We start from the raw sequence: 18187 nt of genomic DNA on the forward strand, positions 1-18187 counted from the left end.
GGGTGGGGGCATGGTTAGCGGGCAGGGGGTGACGTCACAGTTGCTTAGGGGAGGGGAGGGGTGAGGAGGGGGAAACAGAGAGGGGAGGGGTGAGGGGGAAACAGAGAGGGGTGAGGGGGGGCTAACAGTTAGGGATGGGGGTCATCAATCAAATTTTGACATAAGGTATATTAGTATATCTCTCTATCGTGTCTTTATAGCTCCTCTTGTTTTAAATCTATAATGGAGGAAGGAGGTCAATGCAGTGACCTAAGTAGAATAGTTGAGTGAGACATATCTCAGTTGATGCTCACCATGCTTTTTGGAATCGGGCTCAGGGCCTGGGGGAGAGGGGGAGGCAGTGGGAGGAGGGAGCTGTTTGTCCCCATCTTGGAGACGACCCGTCTTGGATGTCTCGATCCCTTTCACCCTTCGTGCGTGGCGGTTCCCCTTATAGTGGGCCTCTGCCTGGCTCTGGCAAAAGAACAACACTCATCAGAGATGTACTGTACATGAGGTTGGCTCATAAATCACCTCAGATAGGACTTTTTTTTTTACAACTTATCAGCATCAGTGGACCCTGGATCTGAAGGTCGCTGATGACTGTACAGCCTCCACAGCATGGTTGGCTGGTATCATGCCCAGCAAAAAGGATTTGTTCATTTAAAAATCACTTTTGACAACTGTATACATGATTTCCCTTGATAATTAGACAACTGTTGGACAGATCCTCACAGCTAATCCACGGCTTGAGTTTGAAGGTGCAGATTTCTACTAATCAAATGCTTGTTGTTGATGCATTCAAGGACCATTGTAAATTTCCACTGCAGTCCACGTAACAAACATTTTCTGCTGCTGCCACCTGGTGGTAATAGATGCACTAATTAACTAATTACGTAATATTTTTTGGGGAAAAACTTTATCAATGCCATCATTTATAAAACATTGTTCTGTTTGAGGAATGACAACTATTTTTTTTTCATCTTTGGCCTTACTCTTGCCTTATCAGCAAGAAGATGGAGTTTGCATGTTCTCCTTGTGTGTGTGGGTTTTCTCTGGGTTCTCTAGTTTCCTCCCACAGTCCAAAAAAACCCCCATGTAGATTTGAGGATTAGGCAAATTGGACACTAGTATGTGTAGATGTTAGAGTGTGTAGTTGTCTTTGTGTGGCCCTGTGATGGACTGGCGACCTCTTCCAGGGTATAACCTGTCTATGTCAGCTGGGATTGGCACCAGTGACCCTGGTGACCCTCATGTCGAGGATACAGTAGGAGAAGATGGATGGATGTTTGTTCTTAGGAAGTGCAGGGTAAAATCTACTACTGTCGAATTACCTCAATTTTAAACGTAGCATAGCATTTAATTTTTTTAATCATATCAGCTCAGTTTTCTTTCTGCAACCTGGTTGTACCGTGTCGTCTCATGGGATCTGAATACTGCCGTAGAAACTGAATGTCTGAGGGACCCGTTGGGATGTTTATAAACAGGTGGACTTCCGGGCATTAAAATATGTAAAACAAAACAAACCCTGATATTTTTGAAAATCTATTTTGGCATTGAGTGTTCGCAGATCTGCCGCACTGCAGGGGGTTGTCAGGGAAGAGTAGCCTCTAGAATATTCTCGTCCTCCTTCACTACTGGTGTAATCACTGAACTGGCCTGCTGCGCTGATGATGACTAATGAGTGGTGGGATTATCTAAAATGGGCTGGAGGGCTGTTGGCAACCAGTGACAGTTGATAGTCCGCTTCTAAAGAAAAAAGAAAATTGAGCAAATCAAGAAGAGATTGTATCCATGAGTGTGTGTGTTTGCCTGCTTGTCCTTAAAATGATCATTCAAATTCAGGAATAGGAAATATGAGATGCAGGGACATTTCAGTGAAGTCATTGCTCTCTGTGTTGTGCCTTGGGTTGCATTTTCGTTTTTAATAAATGATGACACATGAAATGCAACGCCACTGCAAAGTAAAGCCAGTTGTTGCATCACTTTACTCGGACTATAAGGATTGTGATGGTTATTAAAAGGCAGCAGCACTATGATGTCTTGCGCTGGGCCTTTGATAGTCAGACTATTGAGTGAGCTCATTGACTGAGCATTGCCAAATGCTCACACACTTGTGGACACGCATAACTCATTCAACTGATTACCTCAGTCTCCTCTATAATCGTAATGATGTGCAAAATATATCCTTGGTTCCACATAAAAGCAGCTCCCTGACACAAGAAACTAAAAGAGCAAACTCATGCAGAAATTACAATATAAGAAATTCTTAAAGCCATAAACATGTTTTTAAAATATAAAGTAGGTCATAATATCCCATTTAAGTCTGCATGTGACAATACTGTATGTGCTACTCCAACCTCCATGCCCTTACTCCTTCTGAACTAAATTGTGAGTACTGGTCTGTGATATCAGTACCCAAATATACTCTATAATGTGCTTGTCAGCATCAGATGAAATCAAAGTAAAGTGTGATGTGTATATATAGTTCCCAAAACTCTCCCGAATGCGTGTGAATGCATTAACATGTGTAAGCACATGCAGAGACCTGTTGAGATGAGACTAGTCTTCCTTATGTCAATAACAAGGCTGTGCAGCCCTGCATGGAGGCAAAGGGACCACAGGGACGTGTCAGGGATGCCTCTGTAAGCCTAAGATATTGGCTGCCAATCACAGTCACCCATATAGCTCTCATCCTGATTGGTGATGACAGAAAGGCAGATACAGCATCGCCTGTGTAACCCAACTCCGCTGGTAGCTGCCTCCCTAAGTCCTGCAATTAGACATGGAGATGTGGAAATGAATGAAGAAATGACAGCAGAGATCTCGAAAGTATGAACTACTCTATGTCCGTTCTTGTCACTGCAGTCCACTCATTGCTTTATACTGCTGTCCTTCTAATTTCCCTCTCACTTTCTCTAACTCTCTCTTTTTTTGCGTTGCTTTGATACTTTTACTCCCTGTGACCTTGAGTGTCAGGTCTGAAGAAATCGATGGACGTCTTCCATCAGTTCAAGCTTAAAAAGCTTGACAGTCTTGGAGGCAGCAGCGGCAATGGGCTGTAAATGAGGTCAAGGCACCTTATCATGGATGTGAAGAGGAAAGATGAATAATGATAGAAATACAGATGATTTTTGACATAGTAGGTGAAATGAACTCAGAGAAGCTGTGACAGAGACTGTGAAAAGGAGGATTAAGATGAACGAAGAAGCAGAGATGGGATTTAAGGGGGAGAAAATGAGAGCAAGCAAATGTCCCTGAAATGCGCTTTGTCTATAACCAGTAGGTGTTTTGATGTTTTATCTACGAAGTGACAAAGGCTCAGAAAGCAGAGTGAGCTGGTGTGACAGCCACATCCACAGTATACGACGGAACAGGCAGCATCAGGAAGAGGGGGTGCGAAGAAGCTGGAGTGGTCGAGAGAGAAGGGGGGGCATGGGACATATGATACAGAAGAGGGAGAAACAGAAGCATGAAAACAGACAAGGAAAATGTGAGGACACTCAGCTGCCAAGACAGAAGATCTGAATGAAACCTGATATGGTGTTGGTCTGAGAAGTGGAAGAAGAGGGGGATTGATCAGAAGGAAAAAAGAGAGAGAGAGAGAGAGAGAGAGAGGTGTCCGATATGGTGTTGGATATGGTACTGCAGTAGTGACGGTGGCTATTGCAGCATGGTGTGACGTCAGCCTTGCAGCAGAGTCGAGCTGAACACTGGCAAGCTAATCTGTCCTCTGTGGCCTGAAAGGAATTGCAATGTTGTAATTACAACATGTGGCTCTACAGTGTGGCAGCAGTGAGGAGCACCTGCTTCTGAATGGCCTCTATCAGTCAATCGGTGTATTTCACAGAGAGTTCCTATTTAACAGCAGCTGCCAGCACACTTGTGAACATTAATATAAAGTAAAATATTGGCATTATTTGTAGAGTTTGGTGGATTTGGACGTGGCGAGAGCCTGATGAAAAAGAATGCATGTTTGTCTGCCTTTAAACTACAGCACAGCTGAGACTTGGTGTGAGTAAGCCAAGCGCTGTACTGTAAGCAGAGTATTCCTTCATTATTAAAGAATGTCCTGCATGCTTTTGGCTCCCAGTCTCTCAGGTTACTGTGGACAGTGGTGTAGAGCTGCAGCAGAGCAGATGCACGCCCCGGAGTCACAAGTAAAGCCGCGAGTTGGACGAACAGGTGGCTCTGTCTTTAACACCCCGTTCCAACGACAGAGAGGCAGAGAGACACTTTTAAAAAATATGCACATTCATGGTCTGTAGATATGAATGTAAATACATGTACACTCGTGTAGACCATGTGAAAAATGAAGGTCCGAGCAGTGAGGATATAATTAAGTGTCCTTGATGACTCCCAATGTTCTTTACACACCACTGCATTTAGAGCTTCATCACTGGGATACATTTACATCTTAAGCCAAATAAGTGAATCTGACTTTTATTTGATTTCTACACATATTTACGTTGGTGGCTACAGTGACAGGTCATAAACACAAGGCTATGGAGTGATTTGTGAGGTTTCTATGTAGGTTCTTATTCATCCAGCTCATAGTCATCTTCAGGAGTTACACACTAAGAAATCAAAGTACGAGACTGTACCTGAAAAGGTACAAATGCTTTATCCCTCCAGTTGTACCCTATCAGAGTACAAGCACTGTACCTTTAAAATTTGTACCTGCTTGTTTGTTTGAAACATTTCTGCAACCATAGTGACAAAAATGTACCTGTACACACTGAGAAAGGTACAGTGCTTGTACTCTGATAGGGTAAAACTGGAGAGACAGCATCTCATACTTTGATTTTTTAGTGTGTAGCAAAAAAAGGCAACTGGACTTGCTTGAGCAAGGTTTGACGATAGACAAGAGGATGAGACGGTGTCGAAGAAGCCTTTTGAATATTGCAAGAAGCGCTCCGATTATATTTTATTAGAGGGTTATGAGACATGTCAGGGTGTAACAGCAGGAAGAACTCCAACTAACACAAGCTGAAACATCTTCAGACCTAACTCAAACACAGTAGCCTACAGCTAACTCCTGGAGATGATTTGGGAAGTCACACATTTTCCTGACATGTGTTGGATCATCTTGTGGAAGTGTGCAACTCCAAACTCTGCACACTTCCAAACACAAACACTATACAAGGCCAAGTCCTGCACGCGTAACCCGTCAATCATGTCATCCAGTAGCTGGGTTTTGGATCCACATTATTATTTGTTTTCCAACCTGGGTTAACATGGTGCCCTCTTTAATGGGAACACTCAAACCTCAGCTGAGGTCCAGGAAATGTGCTCGATCAGCTTTAAGGCAGCTCTAAGGACAAGCTTGTGTTAGTTGGACTTGTTCCTGCTGCTACACCCTTACACGTCTCATAACCCTCTGATATAATCTCATCAGAGGCAGTGTTGTATTCGTCAACGATGACGATGACAAAATCTTTTCGTTGACGCCACTTTTTTTCATGACGATAAAGAGACAGTGACGAGAAAACATGACTCTTTGATGACGAAAACATGACAAGACTTGTGTGAGTTTTTGTTGACGAGAATTGACAAAACTGTTAGTGGGTGGTCTGTCAGACGTTTGAAACGCATGACATTTCGTTTTTTTCGGCCCGCTACTGCTTCTGCAGTGTGTGTGTGTGTATGTGTGTATGTGTGTATGTGTGTGTGTTCACCGTTGAATGATGATGGATAAGGAATCCCACAGAGGGACTGAACTGCGACTGTACTTCTTCTAACCCGACACTTATGTAAGTGGACTCGTTAGCATTTTAAGCTAGCGATCTTTATGCTAACGTGTTAGCAAACAACAAACAGATGGATTATTTAGCGGCAGAAAGAAAGCAGGACATGACAATAACTGGACACAGTAGTTAGTAGTAGTGGCTAAAGTTAGCTTTTGTTACGCTAATGTCAATTCATTATGTGTGTGTTTCTTTAGCAGCATGTTTAGCCATGTTTACATTCAGTGACGGTGTGGTCATCTCTTTGTGTTATAATAGCCAATCTGCAAGCTCACAGTGTGTTGCAGTGTGTTGAACTTATAGGTCTGCTGCTATTTTCACAACTTATGTGCGACACTGCCCAACAACAATCTCCAATACTTATTGACCTAAATAAATTTGTTAAAAGACTATACTTCTTTTTTCGACTAAAACTAGACTAAATCCTTTTTGAGTTTTCGTCGACTAAAAACTAGACTAAAACCCTTTTGAGTTTTCATCGACTAAAACTGGACTAAAACTATCACATATATAAGTGACTAAAATGTGACTAAAACTAATAAGCATTTTCGGCCAAAAGACTAAGACTAAGACTAAATCTAAGATGGTTGTCAAAAACAACACTGATCAGAGGGGACTTCAACACTTGCAAAAGGCTTGTTGTCAACACCAGGAATATGTTTTCCAATCCCTGCACAGAGTCCAACTGTCCAGCTCCTTTCTGTCACTCTTGACATTTTGTCAAGCGACTGATACAAGAGTGCCACATCGACACTCTTAGTTGTTTGTATACAAGCAAGATTTCTCTCCTCCTCCTCCTCCCTCCACACTCTGCTCTCTGGAGAGTCTATAATTGGAGCTGAGAATCTGTGAACCATATTTTCACCTGTTCCAGCTGTACAGTCAATCACCAACTAACTTTAGTTCCAGCTGACTAACATTTTAGGTCGTGATTTAGTATGTGCAGATTAATAGTATGTGACTCTGGACCTCTCGAAATATCGCTGTTTAAAAAGGCCCATCTCCAGACTTTCTTTAAACAACCCCTGACTGCTTATAAATCCCTGCCCCTGTTGCTATGCCAGTCAAACGTTCAAGGTTCAGTTTTTCAGTTAGTGGAGTATAACGACCAAAGTTTTCAATAAAAATAATGGTGCCATGGAAATATACCTCTAAGTGTTTTTAACACGAATTGTAGAGCACAGAAGAACAATTCAATGCAAAAATAAGAACAACTATCCAGCAGCAGCAGACCTTGTTGCATTTAAACATCGGAGTTCCTCTCTCATGTATATTGATAGTGAAAATGTGTCTCTCCCTGCAAGAGAGGTAGGAAGGTTTTACATTCAAGAATAGAACACTTTTGGATTCACCATTTGAAAAGTCTATCACCACATGACTATGACCTCAAGTGTTCATTATATTCTCATTTGAATAGCTGTACAGTTAAACATTATTTATGGCATGTATAGTGATGTTAAAACCTTGCCTGTACTTTTACTACTATTAGAAGTCTTTTTCATACTGGTATGATGTGTTGGACTGATGACCTTTCTAGTGTGTGACCCTGCCTTTTGCCCTACTGAGGGAGTAGGATGAACAGAGCAGTGAGCCACCAGAGTGCAAAACCACTGGCTGCAAGAAGTTGAATGGAAGGCCATTCCATGCTTGATTTATAAACACTGTTCCTGAGGAGTTAATGCCCTTAATTGCTAGTTTCGGGTCATGTTCAATAGCACATGATGTCAGTTTTTTAAAATGGAGTTCCCATTTAGAGGAATATAACAATTCACAACACATATGAGTGGACACCAGTGTGATTGACAGCTGGTATCATTAGTACCAGTTAGTGCCTGGTTCTGGTTGCAGCTACAAAAGCTGTAATATCGCTGGTCAAATTGTGAATCTTGAGGTTTCACAACTGGAGGACTGTACGTCCATTATTATGTACAGACTATACTTACACACTGAGGAAACACAACACCGTAGATCTGCTAATTGTACAGTAATAATTGTGATTAATGTGTCTTGTGGGCTGTGTAGACCTGCATGTACAAGTTGAATTTGGTTGATACAGCTCCGGATGGAAAACGCAAAACGGGTTAAATAAGTGTAAACCTCACAAAAGCAAATTTCCAATTTGTTATACTCTGATAGTTTTGTACTATTGCTGTTTGGGTGATTATCAAACACTTCGGCTATTGCCTTTGAAAAGGAAAAACCCACTTTTAAGCCTTTTAAGCATTTCCTACCTCTGAGTTGAAGCGTATTTGACAGACATTGCAGGAGATGACTGGCCGTTTTGTCTTGACCATCGGTGGCCCAAAGGTGTGCGTCATCACAGCCTTCTGGATGGGGTCCATCTGAGGAGAGACAACGCACAGCTCTCATCAAAGATTCAGGCAGTGTTTCAGTGTTTGTCCTAACTGCAGTGTCCTGAAAGATTTGGCTTCATAATGTGGGCGAGAATATAAAAAAAGAAGGTGCAGGTGAAGGTGAAGGTGAGGGGGAGCCAGTGAAGAGGGAGGAATCTGGGAGATTAAATAAAGAGTGGGAAAGAGTGAATTGAAAAGGCAGCGGTGATTGATGTGGACAGGAGGGTGTGTGTTTTTCTCAGCAGCAGCTGGTCCTGCTGTCTGTGCCTGAGTTCTTGGGTGCTGTTCAAACGCTTCAAATCATGCTGGTGCTAGAAGGACCTAATTACAGACTCCTTGTTTCCACACATTTGTACTGTATGTTGTATGTTTGGTTCCAACAGAAACTCCTCTTTTTGAAACTAAAAAAAACAACAACCCGGAGTTGCATAAAACAATAGAATTATTGTTGGTGCAGTACTTTTGATAAAAGATTAAATGTTTTTTTGTTCAATTCAAACAAGCTTCCTGATTAACTGAAGTGTTAGTTATAGTAATACATCCTGTAATAGTAAGGCAATGTTATAAGACTGCCATCTTATTTCTTTTTGCAATATAATAATATTAATATAATATAAGTCTCCCATCACTCGAAATTATCACCAGGAATATCAGAGAATGAAATGTTGAGGTTTTAAACTTTGAAATTGAAAAAAAAACACAAAAAAAACACAAATCTGAGGCAACACATTCATTCCAGTTATGTGTGTTATATTGATATAATAAAACCTTTATGATAGTGTTATTCTATTACAATCCAAGCCCTACTTTGTCATATTGAGGTAATGATGACATAATATTACTGTAAATCCATGTTATTCACAAAGTAATAGCTTGGTAATAATTTAAAAAAACAGAAATTGATCTGGCCTGTCGTGCTCTGAAGCAACAAACCATTCCACATTTTGGGAGCTGCTACTGTGAAGACCTAGGGCCGTATTTATCAAGTGTCTTAGAGTGCAGTTTTACACTTAAGTCCTGAGAATTTGTGAAATTTAGTCCTACTCTCAAACTTAAGAATAAAAGCTATTCATCAACTTTCTTAAGTCTAAGAATAACTCCTACTTTTCCAGATATTTAAGAGACCTCCAGAGGTGTCTTAAGTGGTTAGGAGTAAGCAGCAGGGGATGATGGCACTGAGGTGAGAAGGATGTCCTGGCTTTGTTAGATGACGAGCAGCTGATCAAACGACAGGGGCGCCAATTTATGTTTTTGCTGGTGGGTTCTCATCATCGTGCTTGCATGATTGTTGCTATTTTGACACGCGCACATTCGTCTCAGAGTAAAACACATTAGATCAATTAACAGCAGCGGCCGCAATGAACGCACGCACTCACACGGACACGATCTCTTTCACAAACACAGTCTACACACGAGGATTTTAATGTCAATTATGCAACCCTAACGCAAAAGACTGAAGAAGAAAAAAGAAAAATCTACAACCCAACACCACAGCCTGGATTGAACAGCATAGCTACCGTAACGCCTATAAGTTTTTAGGTAATAACAGCCTACAACTCAACAGCAACTTCACTCATTAATTAATCAAAACCTGATATTAATTATACTGTCAGTGATCACGACTGTCTTTAATGAGACAAATGCAGGTTAAATCTAAAGTGTTACTAACTACACACACGGAAAGAAATAATCATAACCACCAAAACTACAGCAAAATGGCTAAAATAAAAGCAAATCATGGACCAAATCCACAATTCAAAACCATTCCGACACATCCTATAACAAATATTTAATTTGTTGTTTTGTCACTCACCATTCTTTTTAATTCTTGGTGAGGAATGTGTTGCCTCTGGTAGTGGTGCGTCTTACAAACTGGTGCACTATTAGTTCCAGGTTGTTATGTCTTGTGGTGGTTCAGCCTTGGTCCTTGTGGACCGCAGATAGGTTTTCTGACATCACAATGCAACCCGTTGATAGGTAGTGGTCATTAATAAATCAATGACAAGCATAGTCTGGCACATGCGAGTGCTCGAGAATCTCGATATTTCTTTATTCTTAGACAAGGGATTTCCTTCCGTGATTGGTAATTTCTATGGACACGGAAGTGACGTAACCTAAAATTCCATATACTGCACATAGTACTGTCATAATTCAGCTCTGAGAGTAACACTTAAGATTCAGTCCTAAACTTCATTGAAAGTGTGAGTAAGACGCTTGATAACTAACTTTTAAGTGCAAATTTCAGCGAATAATTTTTTTACTCATAAGTCTACTCTTAGCAGGGTTCTTAGGAGTAATTCTAAGACGCTTGATAAATATGGGCCCAGATCATCACTGAGCTTCAGCCTTGAAACTCCTCCCCCTAAATGCCCTACACATAATCTTTGCTTCAAGGTCATAGTGTTCATGTTATATTTAAAGTGTTACCTGGAAATCAGTGATTATAGCTGCATTCTCCATGTGTATGAATGATCGTGTTTTCTTTTCTTTTTGTTTTTTTGTGTCTGTGGCTTGCTTTGTTTTGTTCTCTCATGGTGTATTTGTGTACTTGTTTGTTTCCCTTTGTATGCTTGACCTGTTCTATCAACACTATGTACATATTATGCTTTCATCCAGAGATCTAACATGAATATGAATAACATGTGAAACTTAAGAAATGCCATTACCTTGGCCTCCAGTTCTACTGTCAGTTATTTTTATCAGGTGTTAGTTACTGTAACATTATCCCCTTATTACACCAGTGCTCTTATTAATACAAACTATGACTTGGAAATTAAATTAGACATGTAGGATGAGATAGTATTACCAGAATATTAACCCATTACAGAATTGCTACTCGACTATTACCATGTTGTTAATGAACTGTAATGTTAAGTGTTTCCCAGTTAAATATAAACAGGACCGATGAAGAAGAGCAGAGATTCCTGTTCAGTTTATTCATTTATTCTGTATATAACAACATAACATAAAAAGAATATGAAGAATATTAGGAAGAAATAATAAATGCTGACTCAATAAGAAGCCCTGTCTTTCGCCCTCTGTCAGCTGGGATTGGCTCCAGCCCCCCTGTGACCCTCATGTGCAGAAGACAATGAATACATGAATAAAACAATACATTTATTTCAAGAAATAAAACAATTCAAATTGCAAAAACCATGTTGGTTTACAAAAATATCGAACCCAGCTTGTTGTTCTCTTATCAAGCACCGAATTATACCACGTAGCCATATAATGACATGTTTGTTCCCCGATTATGAGACGACAAGAATGAACTTGTGTGAGCTCTCTGACCCACTGGCAGAGTGGAACAACCACAGCGCTGGGTGTTGCCCTCATTAGGCAGCCAGAAGTACACTGTGGTTTTACTCAGCCTCTCATCCCCTGCTCAGACTGTGAACGTCTGCAGCCAAATGAGAGACTGTTTACACTCTCAGGCTCCAGGCACCAGGGGGAATAGTGTAATTGCTCTGAAAACTTAAACCCTGCTTGACTCAATTGTTAGAAATATTTATAGACTTAAGTCTCCCTTTTTTTCCCCCACTCCTATCTCCCTTGTTGAGTGTTTTTCATGTGGAAACCCGAAAAAGGAAACCACCAAAAGCTGTTTACGTCTGTACATGTGTTTCTGTGCCAACGTGTGAGGGTGAAGACGTGACTACCTGTGTGTGTGTTTGCATTTGAGTGCATTGATGGGAGATTTTAATCAGGTACATGATCCTGCAGTTCTGTTCCCATTCTCCTCCATTGCTTTTTTATTTTATTTTATTTTTAAGATGACACTTTATTTCAGATTTAAATGATGAGAGTGATTGCAACAAACGTAGGACTCCTCCTCTCACCCCCTCCCTTAAGGACCTTGGTATACTCGCACGTCGCAAGAAGAAGAGGACAATGCTACAGCTCCCTCGGATGTCTTGTTGTAGTGGTTCACAGCTGAAAGGCCTGTTAGGCAGTAGAGTCAGGGTGTTCCAGGGTCGCCAGGTCGAGGCTCGGAAGACTATCCTTGTTCTACTTCTGTTGTCAAAATGTTTTTTCTGCTTGGTGAGTGGGGCTTATACTCCGCGGAGATTCATTTTAGGCACGCGCTGTCCACACGCACCCATACTTTGGAAGTCTCCCAGGGCCTTTACCCCAGCACATCAGGGAATGGGCCTTTATATTATACTCCAAATAAGTGCTAGTAGGTCATCTCCTATCGGATTTAACGTACATGAACGAAACTTGGAACACGTTCATTAGGTTGTGCCGTAAATAAAAGTGCTACAAAATGCTACAAAACCTATCTAGTTAATTTTGTTATTATCCAACATATGGCACCCCGGCACCCCAAGAAACTTGAACAATACCCAAACTCAGTAACATCCCTGCCCTCTCCTGTCGGTAAACTCTCCTTAATGGTGCACACTGGACCTTTAAATAGGTCTGCTGTCATGCTACTCGGTGACTGACTCGCAGTTTGTAAAGAAAAACAAAACCTAGCTGATTAGCTCTTTACATTAACAATCAACACTACTCAGTCAACATTAAGCCACAGCTGCCACAGATAATTGAGTGTTTCTGTCAGACGGTGTCTGTCTCTGTGTCCTCTGGATGAGCAGGCTGAGCACCGACTTAGTCATCCATCACTGGCAGACTTGTTTAAATGTTACTGTGCATACACGTGATTATTTGAATGTAAGTGTATCGGTGGTGCATACTCAATATCCTTGACAAAGCAGGATGAAGTATAAACTTGCGGAGGGGTCATTCTGCCTGAGTGCATGCAGATCAGCTGAATGGTAATGTGTGTGTGTGTGTGTGTGTGTGTGTGTGTGTGTGTGTGTGTGTGTGTGTGTGTGTGTGTGTGTGTGTGTGTGTGTGTGTGTGTGTGTGTGTGCATGCGTGCGTGCGTGCGTGTGTGTGTGTCTGTTTGTCACCATGCTGACCTTCACATGAAACCCAATCTAGAAATGAAAAGGAGCCACAGAAAATGCTGACTGTGGAGAATACAGCCTGTGCTTCTTATACAATTGATTAGCTGTAACTCATTTTATTGCAGTAAAACACTTGCCCGGGCATTTTCTCAATTATCCTGAAACTCACTCAGCTGTATGAAAAAGTAAACAGCCAGTCACCTTATCATTTTGGTTTACTCGGTATATATCCACCGCACTTATCACAGCTCTTCACCCACATGAATACAGCCTTCTGTTTAAGAGCAAAAAAAGGTGAACACTTGTGTGTATGGACACACAAGTGTTCACCTTTTTCATGGGCTTGTGTACAGGAGAGTCTGTGAGCACTCACTGTGGTTAGGTTATGGAAAAGGCCAATGTTGGCTGGATGAGGTGATTCCATGGGGAACTGGAGGAAGGTCTTCATATCCAGTGGGGGTGGTAGGACAGGCGGGCTCCTGAGGAAGGCAGGGACCGGCCCCGGTCGGTTTACACTTCCTGTGGAAGATACACAAACAGGAACATTATTAAACACTGATGAAGATTTAATCATAAAGCCTCATAAATGATATACACTCACACAAGTGTTGCCCTCATTGAGGCAGTAACTGAAAACAAAATCTCTTTGCAAAAGGGGTGATATTAAAACATATATACCACGACTCAAGTGAAACATTATCTTAAAGGAATAGTTTGACCTTTTGGGAAATCGGCTTATTTACTGTCTTACCAAGAGTAATGAAGAGAATGAAACGTTTCTCATATTCCAACGTTTCTATTCTCAAGGTGTGTGCTGATACCGATCTGTTGCAAGGTTTGACATGCTGCGTGTTCCAAGTCTATTTGAGTATTTAGGGGTGCATCTAACGATTCTTTTCATAATTGATTAATCTGGTGTGATTATTTTCATGATTAATCGAGTACATGTTTAATCTGTAATATGTCGATCTTTTTTTTACCAAATTACCAGAAATGGAAAATGTCAAAATGACTCAGTTTTAATGATTAAATTTGTTGGAGCAAAGAAACCATATTCATTTCAGATGATGAAAAATAACGCACACATCCTTGCTGCAAAGAAGCGTCACTAAAAGATTATGACTCTGACATGTCAAAGCTCTTACTGTGATCAAAATGTTGTCTTTTTAAATGAGTCCGTGCAGGCAACACACTATTCACTGTGCAGTTTCATATTTGATTTGTATAGGCACGTTTAAATGTCAGAGCATCGTATCAGGACAGGTTCTCATAACATGTTCTCACTACTGTATAACATACACATTAAATACTCAGGGTTTTTTCTCCCGGCTGCGCCATTTTCCCATGTAGAGCTCCACCATCCACCTACGCACCTCCTCTCACTGCTTCTCTTGCTGACTCTTCCCTCAGTAGTAGCTCAGCAGCAGTGAATGCCTGCACTTGCGGAGTCTTGTGTGATGGGCAGGAGAGCTAAGCTCCTTAAGCCTTACAGCTGGTTTGCTGCAGATATCGTTTTTTACCCTCTCTCTCTCTCTCTCTCTCTCTCTCTCTGTCTCACCAAGCCTCATCTTACATCCCCATTTCATGGTGCTTTATTTTGTCGGCCTGCCTCTGTATCACTCATGTACGTCCTCCTCACTGCTTTGTTCCTCCCTCTCCTCATCCTCTTTCAGTTTCGCCCTCTCCATTCCACTTCTGCTTCCCAAAGTTGTTCTCTTTAGCGTAAAAAAAAACCGAGCAGGGAGCTTCAGGCCCGATCTGACTACGTAGAGATTCTGTATAATCTTTCCTTTATTGCTTCCACTTTACTTAACAATTTTGTTGTTGTTTCTGTTGCATGTGAAAAGAAGAATTGGTCGTTTGTTAAAACGAGGGAAGAAAAGGCTATTTTGGTTCCAGCGGCGGAGGCTTCATTCACTGACAGCAGGGAGACGTAAAGAATGTGTTGTCAGGAACAGAAATAGATGGAGGGGAAAGTCTCTCTTTGCATTTCTCTTCAGACGGTCTCAGTCCTTGGACGGCGGAGGCAGCTGAAGCTCCACTATAGCTCTTGTCTGTTATATATTTATGTGGTTTATTTATTGCATAGCAGGTACAATATCTGTCAGGAGCAACACGATGCGTTTTGACTTTTACATAGATCTGTTCATGAATCAAATGTGCAGGAACAAAAACTCTAACTTGTCTTAGAACTTATATGCATAGGGTATTAATGGATTTAATTAATGTGTGTGTGTGTAGAGTTTAGAGTGAGAAGGCGAAAAAAAAAAAAGCGTTTAAAATTGGAGGTCACACTGGTTAAATGTCCTTCAGACGAATCCCACAGCCATTATCACCTCTCTAAACCAACCACAGCCAGGTCTGCACAGAGAGGGGGGGAGAAAAAATAAACCCACTGTGGTAACAACACACCGTGGTTCACACCTAGTGAACACTCAACACCGGACATCACGAGGGAATGCACACAAGAGAGATAAAAATACATTTGGGAATGTTATAAAATAAATAAATAATAACAACAATAGTAATAAGTCAGATTGCTCCGTTGGTAAAACTGGGCCCCCCCATGGTGGGCCGGGGCCCCCCTGCAGTCACCCGTGCCCACACTTCATTTTGCTGTGCCCCCCCCCCCCCCCCCCCCACTCACACATGCTGACCTGCCCCCATGAAAAAAAATGCGCATATTGTGCAAAACAGAGCCACACATGCATTATGTTGTGATCATAGAACAAATGAGTGCAGTTAGAACAGATGACTGTACTTCTGTCAGAAATGTCATATATATATATATACAGTCCTGCTCACCATTATTGGCACCCCTTCATTTTTTGCATAACCTGTACAATATCTTCAGAAATAAATGGAAATGTAACACATTTATATCACCAAGATCTTTTAATTGGAGGTCCAAAGTAATTTAACAAAGAAATTAGTTTTTTCAACTTACATATTGTAATTTCAAAGAAGAAACAGAAAAAACATAATGTGCAGCAATAACGGCACCCCTCTTTAATATTTGGTTGGACACCCTTTGGCAGTGATGACAGCCTCCAAATGTTTCTTGTAGCCATCTATAAGGTTCTTGCACTTCTCAACTGGTATTTTCTCCCACTCTTCCTTTGCAATCTGTTCAAGTTCTTGAATGTTTGCAGGGTTCTTTTTCCCAATAGCAGATTTCAGCTCACCCCAAAGATTTTCAATCGGATTAAGATCAGGACTCATTGCTGGCCTTTTTAAAACAGTCCATTTTTTCCTTTTCAACCATTCCTGTGTGCTTTTGGATGTGTGCTTTGGGTCTTTGTCTTGCTGGAGGACCCATGATCTTCGACTCAAACCAAGTTTTCTTACACTGGATAGGACATTTTGCTCTAAAATCGCTTGATAATTCTCTGATTTCATGATTCCTGTGATACAGTCAAGGTCTCCAGTACCAGATGCAGCAAAGCAGCCCCACAGCATTATGGATCCTCCACAATGCTTAACTGTTGGTAGGGTGTTCTTTTCCTTGTAGGCTTCATTGTGCCGTCTGTAAACAAACTGTCAATGTGCATTGCCAAAAAGCTCTATTTTTGTTTCATCTGTCCACAGAACATTTTCCCAGAAGGATTGCGGTTTGTCCAGGTACTCTTTGGCAAAGATCAGCCGTTCCCTTTTATGTCTTTTGCTCAGCTTCCTTGGCCTTCGCCCATAAAGCCCTGTTCGGTTTAGTGTGCGGCGTATGGTACTTGTTGAAACTATGACCCCAGACTGTTCCAGGTTGGCCTTCAGGTCTTTGGATGTTTGAAGTGGTGTTTTTTCCACCATTCGCACAAACCTTTGAAGACTTTTCTCATCAATTTTTCTCTTCCCCCCACGTCCAGGTAGGTTCTTGACAGTACCATGCTTAGCAAACTTCTTAATAAAATTACGCACTGTTGAAACAGGGACACCAAGGTCTTTGTAGATGGCCTTATACCCTTTGGAGGCCTTGTGTTTGCTAATAGCCCTTCTGATGTCAGACAGCTCCTTTGTCTTCACCATTGTGACAAAGGAACTGGGAATAACAGGTGGCTTTTTAAAACACAGAAGTCATCATCCATTAGCTAATTCATGTCACATGGACAGCACAGACAATTTATCACAGGTGAGTCATAATGTGTTTCCATACTCATTTACAGCAAAGGGTGCCAATATCAGTGACACAGCAAGCTTTAAGTTTTCCTATTTTTCCCCCCATTGTTTATTGTTTTAAATTGTTGTTTCATTCATCATTTGCTCTTTTGTATAAAACACAAATTCTCTATCGAAAAAAAGTTGTTTCACTTGATTCATTTTTTTCAGGAGATATTCCACATTATGTACTTAAACTTCATGGGTGCCAATAATGGTGAGCAGGACTGTACATATATCACCTAAAGCACAAACTCTTTCAAACGAATGATAATGTACAGACAGAGCTGCATAACATATCACTCAAGAAAATGTGTATGTTTAGTCTTCTCTGTGATCAAAATGTGATGTAAAATATGAATATATTGTATGATTGTTGGTGGAACCCAGGAAGAATAGATGCTTTAAAATGGATCTTAATACACTAAACTAAGGCTACATTTACATGATGACCGTCTGAACAGAAGCGGCGTTGCGTCTTCACGGTTTATCCCGCGTTGAGGTGCGCCTTTTCGGGAGGAAATCTGCGTGCATAACGTCATGCAAAAGTGTGTGGAATTTGATTGGGTATTCATGCCAGGCAGCTAGGTGGTGCTGTGATACACTATCACACAACACCGCCATTTCTGAGCGCATGTGTAGAATCTTCCTTCTTCTCTTATCTGCACTGAGAAAACCAAAACATGGCTACCACTGGTAATAAGAAGAATTTTGTAATATAATCCGACATGTTTATTTCCCTGTACTGGTGCATGTATTCAAGTTTTCCACTCTGGAGGGTGGTTTCAGATGTTTTTAAGGCCCCAAAACGCCGTCACTGTCTAAATCGAAAGGCACTTCCGATAAAATATTTTGTTGTCCTCGTGTGAACGGGGCCTAAAATGACACTGGGGTTTGTGGATGCGGGGCTTATAGCTGCTGTAATATTTTATTTAATATTTAGATTTTCTGTTTTCATGTATTTTTGCATGATGAGCCCTTTATATCTACATGAGACATCACAATCTCCCCAGTTATACGGTCATGTTCCTACAGGAACCCAGGA

At 41.2% G+C, this 18187-nt stretch overlaps 1 protein-coding gene across 1 annotated transcript in view; it reads right to left on the bottom strand.

Annotated features, from left to right (window-relative positions):
- LOC310929649 (zinc finger protein 385A-like) overlaps positions 1-18187 on the bottom strand; it is a gene marked incomplete at its 3' end in the record, with an annotated part of 41788 nt that overhangs the window by 14491 nt on the left and 9110 nt on the right. Inside the window, exons 2-4 of the mRNA XM_083892466.1 lie at positions 13367-13512; positions 7958-8068; positions 294-453 (exon numbers count right to left, since the gene is read on the bottom strand). Coding sequence (XP_083748592.1) covers positions 294-453; positions 7958-8068; positions 13367-13512 — 417 coding nt within the window. The remainder of the gene's footprint in view (positions 1-293; positions 454-7957; positions 8069-13366; positions 13513-18187) is intronic.

This window comes from Microchirus variegatus, assembly GCF_963457635.1.
Source record: "Microchirus variegatus genome assembly, chromosome: 7".
In the NCBI taxonomy this organism is placed as follows: Eukaryota; Metazoa; Chordata; class Actinopteri; order Pleuronectiformes; family Soleidae; genus Microchirus; species Microchirus variegatus.